Source organism: Triplophysa rosa, linkage group LG19 (assembly GCF_024868665.1).
Source record: "Triplophysa rosa linkage group LG19, Trosa_1v2, whole genome shotgun sequence".
Classification (NCBI taxonomy): domain Eukaryota; kingdom Metazoa; phylum Chordata; class Actinopteri; order Cypriniformes; family Nemacheilidae; genus Triplophysa; species Triplophysa rosa.
The window spans coordinates 8,719,489-8,731,741 of NC_079908.1; the positions used below are offsets into that span (position 1 = coordinate 8,719,489).

Below are 12,253 nucleotides of genomic sequence, written 5' to 3' on the forward strand. Positions count from 1 at the left end.
ATTCATTCTCCAAAAATCACAGATCAGGAGATTCTCCAGCAATGGGGGTGTTCCAGCCCTGCGGGATGCGGTTGAAGTTGGGGCGATGACACATCCTTTCCCAGGTCAGGTTTGGCTCGGTATGAGTCTGTAGTAGTTCAAAGCCAGGGAGTGGTAGAGTTCTCACAGTACCTGCGGTTCCACCGAATGGCATAGGAGCTCTGTCAAGACAAATCACAACCGTTCTTTCATGTACCAGAATATATTTTAACCTTTGTTACGCAGCAGTCAGAGTGAGGTTTTTATCCTTTTTAAGTTTAACGTAAATGTTTTGTGCTCTTATCTACTTATTTACAGAGAGAGAAGTAGAAAACAAGCTAGATTTGAACTAGCAGCACTAAGGCCTAAAAAGTTCCTCATAAAATTCTGTCATTATTGAACCCTTTTGCAATCACAAGTTTAACTTGATTTATGTGTAAAAGAGGCTTAAAACTGATGAGAGCGAGTAAATAAAGCCAGATTGTTTATAATCTTGCGTCTGGGGTGTGAGCATTAACCGCAAAGCCACAGCCCTGATGTGTTTGCATTGTACTTAATGCTTCACTTGATATTTTTGAATTATGCCAAAAGTATCAGATTTACCTGTTGAAGCATTTATAGTTGGCAGGTGTGAGTTTGTGAGGAGGCTCGGGCAGGCGGGTACTGATACTAGCCAACAACGCCTCACTATCCAAGAGCTTTTCCTCCCAGGGAGACTGATAAGACTTGGGGATCACCGTGACATTGAACCTTTCATGAGGAACTTCTCTCAGAGGTCCACCGTAACCTGTGAAAGAGAGGTGAGAGATCCTCTGGTTTTCTTGTGTAAAAGTGAGACCGAGATACACAAACGTACATATTTACCAGGTGCAAGAACATCAGGACTTCCCTTTTTAGCGACTGTGTTTTTGAGTGTGGCCACCAGACTGTTTTTTCCAGGCTGGCTGATGTAGACGTGAGAAGTGAAGCACTCTCTTTTATCACCTTGAGCGACATTGTGGTCTTGGAGTGACTCCCCAGAGAGCTGTATTGTAAGACAACTGTATCATTCACTGTTATTGAATCTTTTGCCTCGGAGTTACAGTCACATTTATACAGTATATACAGTGGCCAAAATGAGTGATGTCCAATACTGTGTATTTGTACCATATTTGTTTTTAAAGATCCCTCAGGTTCGATTACAATATGAACGACACTAAAACTTTTGTAGTGTTGGACAAAAGTTTTTGTCGAAAAAGCAAACTACAGCATATCGGGGAATAGGATGTTTTATTCGTATATACAAAAATGCAGAAAATCAAAAAGCTCACTAAAGCTAACTGACTACAATGTTATCTGTTATATTGCTCGTGTAGTATTTGGTTGCCATTCCCCAATGTCTTTATAAACTTAACATTTTTTAAATATCTGTGCATATATTCTTGATTTTGTCAAGCCTACTTAAAGGGATAGTTCACCCAAATATAAAAACCCTTTCATCATGTATTTCAAACCTGCATGACTTTCCTTTGCACAACGCAAAGATAAGACGACACGAACATTGGTAACAAAATTACAATGGCCTTTGTATTGTATGGACCACAGAGATGTTTCTCATGAGGGTGAATAAATGATGGCAGAAATTTGATTTTTGGGTGAACAACCCCTTTAAAATTTCCTTTGAACTGAACTTCAGTTTATTCCCCAAGTACAGCTATGCCACATGAGTACAACGTTTTTAATACATCTTTATGATATATTGAATAAAAAGCAAAGTTGTCAATTATTCAATATTGGACATCACTGTTTTGACTTTCTGTACTTCTGTCAGTTTACTGCTATTGAAGTCAGCATGAAATGGCATAAGTATTCTAATAATACTGAGACTGGATAGTCATTCAAGACCAGGAATGTCTGTTATAGATTCCATGTTGACTTTAAAGGATGGTTCACCTCAAAATAAGCCCCCTTTGACTTTCCATATAAAAATAGTAATTAAAATTTTCTATGGAAAGTCAATGGGGGCTTATGTTGATGTGAACTGCTCCTTTGAGATGGTGAGCAAGCATCTTACATTGTGTGGCCTGCTTGCTATGTTCTCCAATGTGAATTTCTCCACTCTTTTAAGTCTCTCCTGAAACATTATAGATCCTCTGTTGGACATCAGGTTGAGCTCCTCCATCATTAGATCCAGAGGAACACTGATTTTCTTCCCCAGGTCGAGACGTGCTAACACACACGCACACACGTTAGGTTCTATGCATTGTGTAGACATAGTGACTTTTATACTGTATTAAATGTATATTTTACACCCTCACCATACCCCTAAACATAATTCTCACAGAATACTTAGCATATTTACGTTTTCAAATAAGCATAATTTAGTGTCTTTAATAATCAACTTTCATCATGCGGTTCCCATGTGGGTGGATCAGACTGATTCAGACATTTATAATGGTAACAAACAGCTTTCTATTTTGAAACAACAACAAGTGTTCTAAAGCAAATATTATTACAATATTACAACAGTTAAACCTTTTTTTTAGATGTTTACACATGCTCTTAATTCACTGTGATCATTCGTCTTTAACTTCAGAAGTATATGTCCGACATTCTTCACCTTCTCCTTGACTCTCCAAACATGAGCAGAACATGTGAAATGATGTGTTTAAATCATTCAGACACAGGTATCTGGACGTAACCTAAACCCGCTGTTCTGTAACGTTACAGTGACCTCAGATCTTTCCTGATCTGCCGTGAATGAGTCATGATCTCCCTGAGGAAAGCCTTTGGTCCCATGCTGTCATATTACATTACAAATTCCCCAACTGTTTTGGCCGTAGAGTCACAAAGACATGCCACTGTGGAATGTGAAATCTGGCTCTGTTTTCTGTTTCGCTTTGTTTCTAACATCAAGCTCTTGCTTGTAAAGCGGTTTCATTGAATTTGTCGTTTCCATTAAGAAGTCATGCTGTTTAAAGAAAATGAGAACGGGGCATTTTTTGGGTGGATTTTGGATGCTGAACTGGTTCTGATCTTACCTCCACATGGGTCCGAGCACTGTTCCAAAACTTCTTTCTTCTGGGATACGTCAGTGTATGGGACAGGCATGACGATATGTGTTTGGCCTTTAATAAAACCTGTCCTGTAAAAACACTTTGATGCTTTTCCAAACATTATCTTACACCATTTGAACCCTTTTGAGTTTTATAAGATGTACACTATAAAAAATCCCGTAAAAAAACAAAACATTTCTGCCAGCTGGGGCAAAAAAATCTTTTGCATGAAAATGACACGCTTTTCTTGTACATTTGCAGTCTTTTTCTGTAATTTGATGGTTTCTTACGGTATTTTACTGTAAAAAATACTGAAAAAATATCCTGGCAACTGGGGCCTCAGAAAAAACGTAAAATAATTTTTGTTCACGTACAATTACATTTTTCAGGGTTTTCTTGTAAATTTACAGTCTTTTTCTATAAATTGTAATTTTACCATATTTCAAAAATACACGAAAATATGTAAAACAAACAGTACATTTTTGTATATTTGACAAAAAAGTAATGCAAAGCCTACCAATTTCAATTCCTGAGTCTGTTCTACGGATACAAGCGTAGATGATGCGTCCCGTCCCGCTGCACAAACGGTTATGTGAGCTCACATCAGACACACTTTGGACTTTCTGTCTTGCTGTGGTTTGATCACGTCTTATTATAGAAATGTATGTAACTAATAGGCTTGGATTAGCACAGTGGAGCTCCAGTATCCACTGCAATTAAACTTGATCCACTGGTCATAACACAAAGCGTGGAGACTGTTGACCGCAGAGGAAGGCGACATGGCCTCTGAGTCATGCCTATGTTTGTCTGCCAGGTTCAGCCAAATAGGAGGGACGTCACGTGGTGATGTTATTCATTATTTGGCTACAGAGGTGAGGCGGTTGATATCAAAACATCTAGCTAGCAAAACATAGTGTAATATGTAAAATAGCATGTGAGGATTTAAGAAACAAAAGATTGATTTTTGCCACACCTCAAACTTGTGCTATTGGTTAATGCAGTGCTATGTTGGACTGGTGAGCATGCTCAAAGAAAAGCTATGTTTTGAAAGCATTTCTCAAACTACAAAATGGCTCGCTTGTAGTTGTTTCTGCATTTTAGGCTGGAATGAGAGAAACCATTTGATTATAAAAAACAATTATCTCAGCTTTTAGGAACTAGAACAAATTTTAATTATTTAATTTTTCATATCTCACACGACGCACACACAAGATACTCATAGACTACAAAATCCAGTCTGACAGAGACACAAAACATACATTTCACATATAATTTTTAACAAAGTACAAGAAGTGCCCTCTTTTTGTGATGATTCTTTGGTTTGACAACTACAGAAACAACTGAGGAAAACTGAGGAAAACAGTTTCATGAACGACGACTCTTTATTTTAGGCAACAAACTCTGCTTTGGTGCATTATTTATATCTCTGCGTTTCATATCTCTCAAAACAATGACAGCGACGGCACCGTTTACACATTGTAAGAGGCTCGTCTAGTCAGAGAGCAATTCTCTGCAAGAGAATAGAAGATAACAGAGGGGGAAACTATTTGTTCTGTTTTTTCCTGTCAGTTTCTGTTGGCAGCCAATTTACAAACATGAAGACAGCTCCTTTTTATTGTCATTACAAAAGTCTTCCAGAGCAAATATTTCATACTTGGTTTAAATTAGAGCAGTTGTAAAAATGAGAGTTGGGCGAGAGCGCGCTCATTTCTTCTTTACAATATTGTTGGTGATCCAGTTCATGCCATCCTGAAGATAAAAGCAGAGAGGAACTTTATGAGTTTCATTTGCTCCTTCTGTGAACAACCAATTTAAATACATAGATTGAGTTAAAACAGTGGTTCTCAACAGGGGGGCCCAGCTGATTTCCAAGGGGGCCTTAGGGTGACTGATAATTTAAAATGAGACGAAATGAGCAATGAAATACATTTTAAAACAACTAAACACGTTTTTTTTGTGTATTTGTTCATTTTCATATTGAACAAACACTTTTCCAGTTAATATCAAGCTCTGAAATATTTTTGGGGGGGGTCGAAATTTTGATTTTTTTGTGAGCTGGTGGGGGGGCCTTTGAATATTGTTGAATACAGTTAAGGGCCTTAGACTCAAAAAGGATGAGAACCCCTGAGTTAAAATAATAGAGAAAAAATGAATAGATATCACTTACAAATTGGTCTGTTCTCTGCACACAGCTGTATTGCTTTAGAAGGTGTATATGGTGCAAGTCACTTAATATTTTTGTTATTTTTGTCATTATTTGTCATTTTTGATGATTGACAGCACCAGTGTCAATCCCTTTAGCTGTGTGATGTCACATTCTGTTAAATATCTGTTTTTGTGCTCCACAGAACAAATACAATTATACAACTTTGTATTATAAACAAACATTATATGCTATATTGCTGTTATGTTCCCTCACCTGTACACCTTCTCCAGATACAGCCGAACAGGCTTGGATCTGCCACTCTCTGTCCCGGTACGTGTGTAGGTTGAGGCCCTCAGCGATCTCGCTGGCTGGGGAGGCTGTGGCCAGGTCCTGCTTGTTGGCAAAGATGAGCAATGGCACACCCTTGAGGTTCTCCTCATCGATGAGTTCTGAGAGCTCCTGTGAAAGCAGGTGGACACGATTCACATATACCAATGCCAATCTCTGTAGTCTAAACAAATCCAAAGGTTCAAGTATTAAATGTACAAAGGTAAAGTGAAAATGACTCCAGAAATTCTAAAAAGCTGAAACTCTTGTAATGATTTTAGTAAGATGTTAGCAGTGGCAATATACTGTTTATGCAGGTCATTTGTGGTGTTAAGAAATTTACATTTATGCATTTGGCTGATGTTTAAGAATACATTACTAGCATGAGATGTATATCTTACATTCATAGACGTATGCATATTGGTATGCTTGAAAAATGAAGCTGTTTCATATGTTAATTTTTATCAGGTATCCTGGAATAAGTAGCTGATCTTACCTTGATTAATATTCAGAAATGTGTTATAACTAATTTTGCAAGATGCAAATAACATCGGACCAGCTTCCTGCTTCATTTGTTTAACACTACACAAAAGTTTGATAGAACTTGATAGCAATTTTTTAAGATAGTTCCCCCAAAATGAAACTTCTGTCATGATTTACTCCCTCAAAATGTTCCAAACCTATAAATTTCCTTGTTTGGTTGAACACAAAGAAAGATATTTGCAAAAATGTTAGCAACTGAGATTTCTGGGGCACCAGACTAGTAGAAAGAAATATTGTACTTTTTTTGTTCTTAATACAAAAGAAAAGGTTGTACCGTTTATATGACTATGACAACCGTTTTAATGGTTGTCAATGGTGCCCCAGAAATCTCAGTTGCTAACATTCTTCCAAATATCTTTGTTAAACAGAACAAAGAAGTTTATACAGGTTTAGAACAACTTGAGGTTGAACAATTCATAACAGAATTTTTACATTTGGGCGAACGATCCCTTTAATTATATATTTTAAGTAAAGCACAAACCAAACTAAACATCTGACCGGTGTTGTTTTGTTGTCTTGCAAAATGGCGTATAAAGCGGCATGGCATGAATTTTTTTATACTGTGTTCATTGGTATTGACAGACTAGAAAAAACGCTGGATAAATGTTTAGGTTCTGAGTTATAATGGCCAAACCTTAAAGCGCAAATCATAAAACATACAAATGAGATGTGCACATACAAATGAACACAAATTAGCTACCTCATAAAACAGTTAGAAACCTACAAGAGATTGTGTTGAAAATATTAGACATTCTGGGCTGACAAAGATGTATTCAGCTGTCACCTCCCTTTTTGGGGGGTAAATGTTTTCATTGTATTTATAAAATCTAACTTTACAGATTGAAAATATGTTATTAATTGTTATAAGGATACAGAGTAAAACAGCATGTTTATTCATTTGAGGGGAGAGAAAAGGCCTGTTATCGAAGAATCACCTGTAAAAAATAATCTATAGGGGACTTTGATTTATCCTGTCAGCTATTTCAAATGAGCCTTTGAGACAAAAGATATCCACTAGACTACAAAATGTTGTAATTATGGGCAGATTGTTTTGACACATAAATAAATGAGATGAAACATTTTCTAGGCAAAAAAACTGTCACACAATATCACAGACTGATTCTGTGCAGTCTTACCAGTCCTGTTTCCTCAAATCTCTTTTTGTCTGCGCTGTCAATCACATAGATCTAAAAGACAGTGTGAGAGAATGAGACCTTTTGTACAACAAAAGACTCGTATCACTTCCACCGAATGGACATTTCATTACATTCTGTGTAACTTCAAATGCTCAAATAATGTCATTGGAAAGTTACTTCTCAGAGTTTTCTGATGTGAACAAATTCCTTACCAATAAATCTGTGTTCTCCAGGTATTTTTTCCAAAAGGGGCGAATCTTCCTCTGGCCTCCGATGTCCCACACGTTGAGCTTAATGCCATCGCAGGTGACGCTTTTAATATTAAAACCCTGTAATGCAGGACATCATTTTATACACTCCAGCACCGACCTCTTATGAAGACTTTTCTTAGTCAATAAACTTTAACTGGGTCGAAATCTTGACATGGCCGTAAACAGAAGCATAATGTATTTAAACTCCCAATCTAAATTTAGCCGCCCCTTGAGCGGCCTCCAACTCCTGAGACTTTATGGTTAAGTAATCATTAACCGTGGGATTAAAGGCACTGTTGTGGTGCTATTCTAAGAGTGGATCTTCTCCCCCCATAGGCCATGGCTCTTTACAGCTTTAACTGGCTGCTAACAGAACATACTAGGAATAGTCTTGTATTAGATCCAGGTCACAGGACTCACAGCAAAAGCTTTTGCATTAAACTGCAGCATCTGCGATCTGCACTACAAATTTATAGAGTGAAGATACTGTAGATTAAAGCTGCTCTTATATTCATAAAAACTACTTAAATATTTTTCTATAATCTTTCTGGTTTTCTATAGTAGTTCTGGCTTGTATAATCAATCCCCTTAATGTCTTCATAATAGTGTTTTTCGTCTATCATTGCTTTTATATTTGTTGGCATAGGTTGTATAGGTGAGGACCTTAACATGTGTCTGCATATTTACCACAAATATTACTTGCAAAGAAAATGTATTTCACTATATATATTAACTGTCAATATATTCAATATATTGATATATATATATTTGAAAATACAGCCACGCAAAAAATTAAGGGGTCATATGACACGGCTAAAACAAATATTATTGTTTGTTTTAGATGTAATGCAATGTGTATACACGATTCGAGGTTTAAAAACTCTGTATTTTCCACATACCGTGCATGTTTGTATCTCCTCTTTGCCCCGCCTCTCTGAAACGTGCAGATTTTTGTGTGCTATTGTCATGATTCTGCCTCATCATGTCATGTCTATTCTTGGTCTTGTGGCAGAGTCATGACAAAGCCTTAGGTTTTGTGTGGAGAGAGACGTTTTTGCACTTACAGCCTTCCATATACTCTCTCTCCGGTGTCGCGTCTTTGGCCCCACCCCTCTCGTTCTCTCGTTAGCTTTCCTTCTGTGTCTCATTACCCACACCTGCCCATTGTTATCTTCCTTTGTTAGTCTCCCTATTTAATGCCCTTGTGTTTGCTGTCCTGTGCTGGTTCGTTTTGTATTTACCCCGTGACGTGGTCTTATCCAAGTCTAGCTCTGTCTATAATCCTGTCTAAATTAGTTATTTGTTATTTACTGTTCTTTCTGGTTTTGCCCCCACGTGGGAAGTTTTTGGTTTACATTTTTGAAGTATCTTTTAGTTACCTTGTCTGTCCACCATTGTGGGTGTTTTTGTTTTGTATTTTATTAAAGTCTTGTTTGTTACCCCGTACCGCTGCCTCCATCTGGGTTCTTCTCCTGCAATTCATAACAGCTATGATTGGCCAGTTAACCAGTGCGTAGTGATTGGTCGAATACTGCCAGCGTGTGACGGAAATGTAACGCCTCTTACCATATTTGGAACATCAGGTTCCAAAGCAATTGTACTGACAGGTACGCCCACCTTACTTGCTTATACATTTGGGCGGTCTTAGTCAACTCATACCACGAACTGATGTAGATTTGTGGGGGTGTGGTTACACGAGGTGTTTCAGGCAGGTCTGGGTGAGCATTCGCTTTTAGATAGAATGCATCTTTTGTTCCGACACTTTAACTTTTGCAATTTTACGTGTCTAATACATGCATGGGCAACTTATAAACACGTATTCACACCATATGACCCCTTTAATCAGTATTCATTTTCTAGATGTAGCCTATTGTGGCCATTCCAGTCCAAATCAAATCTCAGGAGTGTTATAAAGTCATGCAACAGCAATGTAAAAGACTGACAGCATGACAAGATACACGAAAACTGTTAAGGTTAACACATATTTTTTTCTCCCTATATACATTGTTGTGTTACTTAGAAATCGCTTAAGAGTGTTTGCTTAAAAAACATTTTTTTAATCTGTTTCTCCAGTTTTCATTTTCTGCAAATAGAAACAATATTTTTATTTGAAATTTGATAGAAATATTGTAAGTAGTTCACAGAATGAAACAAAAATGATCATTTTATACCTATAAATAGTAAATTCAGGAAAAACTGGAAATAATTTTGAAATGGTCTCATTTTTTCCGTGATTGTATATAGAATAATACAATGTTAATATATTACAATATACTAAATAATAAATAAAAACATGAAATGTACTTATAAATGTATTATGTAATATATTGCATTATATTTCCCCACATATTTTGTCTTTTAAGGGAATGATTTGCATATCGCTTCTAATACCAGACAATTATCCCCAAAGATGTGATGTCACAGCTTTAAAGATGCATTTTGTTGTACTTCTTCAGTCTGGTCTCTTTAAATCTGCAGATTAACATCATTCAGTTTAGACGATGCAACTGAAGACAAAAACTAGTTTTATGCCAAAAAATGAATTTAACATGATATCTTTAATGTATAAATTCCCTTTCAAAACAACGTTTAAATGTCACTGTGGTATTTAAACGGACATAAAATTGTCTCTCTGGCACTTTACCCAATGGCTTTAAAATGAAATAGTTAAAAAGCATGAGAAATGTGCCACACTCTAATAACTTCACACTTTTGCAAATTAGCCGAATGACTCATCAGACACGTGTTCACAAGACACAATACATCAGTTATTAAAAGCTGAATAAGTGGTAAATACATTCTGTGATGGCAGAAGGCCATGTTGCTTTCATAACCAAATGTGTCCTGATTAACAAAGTTGTGACACTTGTTTTGCACCGGCGTACTAACAAGTGCAATAGTAAAAACAGTGTCTTGAAAATGTCTAGCAGTGTTTCTAACCTGAGTTGGGGTGATGGTGTTTACATCTTCAGAGGCAAGCTGTTTGAGCAAAGTGGTTTTTCCAGCATTATCCAAACCGAGCAGGACTATGCGAAGTTCTTGCTCTGTAGTGCCCTTTAGCTTCTCGATGACTGAAAACAAACCCTTTAAAAAAACAAGAATGGATTTGATAATTCAGAAGGTCTAGATTCTCCAAGCAGGCCTCTATGAATGCTCACCTTCTGGACTTCTCCCATAGTGCTTTGAATTTGGTGGCAGGAACCGGATGCAGAGAGAAATGGGGGCACAGCTACATTCTATGCAGGGTGAATCCGGCTAAGCGATGGGTAGTCCAGTTGGTCCGCTTTTCTCTTCCCTCCCCTTAATAGTTATTCAGCACCCTTGCTTTTCCCCGTCTTTGAGTGTCTTCGTCCCTGGGCTTCCGTGTGTGTGACATGTAGTGAGGATGTGGAGGTGGGTGAGTGTGGAGGAGGGGTTGGATTAGTAGGCCACAATTAGCAATCTCTCCGTCTGCCTTCCTGCACTCCTCTCCCCCGGCACATCTCCAGCATTAAAGATTTACCTGGATTAACTAACTGCTGCTTCAGGACAGGCCTCAGAGACTTGCATGCTGCAAACCTTCAGTCTTCTCATCCTTTTCCGTCTTAAATGTATTTACTTTTTTCTTGATGGTTTTTTTTAGTGTTCATATCAGTGTAACATCCAAACACAAATAGTTTTTGGTTGCTGATTCATTTAAAGCACATCGTGAAAATATCATAATTTTAAAAATTTTAACAAAAATCTCACCGTTCTATCATACAATGCCTCTCACATGCAACAGAGGGCAATAGTGTCTATACTAAAGTCCATAGAAGTGGGATAAGACAAGGTTTAAAGGTCCTGTGTGTAATTTTTTTGAGGATCTATTGACAGAAATGCAATATAATATACATAACTATGTCTTCAGAGGTGTATAAAGACCGGACATAATGAAGCGTTTTGTTTGTATTACCTTAGAATGAGCTATTTCTATCTACATACACCATGGTTCCTGCTTTGCAGCATTCTGGTTATTTTGAGCAGTTGTTGTGGAAAATCAGACCTTGAAATCAAGACCAATAAGAATCAAGTATTCCAGAGCGCTGTGTAAGAATCCTTTTTTCGTTTAGATATTTGCAAGACCCAGTGACAAACATAAAGAGTGACTATTAGTAATGATTTATGCAAAAAAAGAAAAATCTTTAATATACGGGCAAGGTTTCAGAAGGACAGTAGCGATATGTACAAAAATGTAGTTGTCAATGAAGTGTCAATGTAGTTAATTGTATGAAAGCATCAGATCACATTTAATGAAGTGACACTGAAACATGTCAAAACACCACACTGAAAATAATTTTACTAACACTTTACAGTAAGGTTCTTAAGTTTTGTAGAAATTTGTTAACATAGCTAACACAATCTAACAATGAGCAATATGATTTTTCAGGATTTGTTGATATTGTTGAATGTTCGTTAAAGCCGAAGCAATTGTCCATGTTAGTTCATAGTACATTAACTAATGTTAACAAATGTAACCTTGTATGGTTTAGTTTAGTTGGTTGATAATTATCAAGATCATACACTCATCATATCCTGCATATCTATCGATTGCTTCTCAATTGTCAAATTGACTAATGCTACTTTCCTCTGAAACTACATCTTTGTGCAATAAACTGGATTGGCCATGTCAATTCTAGATATAAGTTCAGAGTAAAGGCCATTGCACATTGAGTCCGAAATTACCGCACGTTAAAAAATAAATATGACCTCATGTTGTCACATTTACACACTGCCTCTGATATTTTCGTCCGTCATAAAAAAATTCGGACTGGGTTC

At 37.0% G+C, this 12,253-nt stretch overlaps 2 protein-coding genes across 4 annotated transcripts; both read right to left on the reverse strand.

Annotated features, from left to right (window-relative positions):
• Positions 1–5: 5 nt before the first annotated feature.
• On the reverse strand, positions 6–3,679 carry LOC130570783 (myozenin-2). Of its 2 annotated transcripts, none has more exons than XM_057361238.1 (6): positions 3,571–3,679; positions 3,039–3,142; positions 2,072–2,226; positions 883–1,042; positions 622–805; positions 6–200 (listed from the first exon to the last, which is right to left on the reverse strand). In XM_057361238.1, exons 2-6 carry the CDS (start codon positions 3,106–3,108, stop codon positions 17–19), a joined length of 753 nt encoding a protein of 250 aa, XP_057217221.1. In that variant the 5' UTR covers positions 3,109–3,142; positions 3,571–3,679; the 3' UTR covers positions 6–16. The 2 variants fall into 2 exon arrangements, with proteins under 2 accessions (XP_057217221.1, XP_057217219.1); XM_057361236.1 differs by having other exon boundaries at positions 3,039–3,125; positions 3,571–3,671.
• Positions 3,680–4,208: 529 nt separating this feature from the next.
• On the reverse strand, positions 4,209–10,815 carry arl3l1 (ADP ribosylation factor like GTPase 3, like 1). Of its 2 annotated transcripts, XM_057360706.1 has the most exons (6): positions 10,615–10,815; positions 10,397–10,540; positions 7,418–7,534; positions 7,206–7,256; positions 5,473–5,658; positions 4,209–4,802 (listed from the first exon to the last, which is right to left on the reverse strand). In XM_057360706.1, exons 1-6 carry the CDS (start codon positions 10,630–10,632, stop codon positions 4,758–4,760), a joined length of 561 nt encoding a protein of 186 aa, XP_057216689.1. In that variant the 5' UTR covers positions 10,633–10,815; the 3' UTR covers positions 4,209–4,757. The 2 variants fall into 2 exon arrangements, with proteins under 2 accessions (XP_057216689.1, XP_057216690.1); XM_057360707.1 differs by lacking the exon at positions 7,206–7,256.
• Between the last annotated feature and the right edge of the window lie 1,438 nt (positions 10,816–12,253).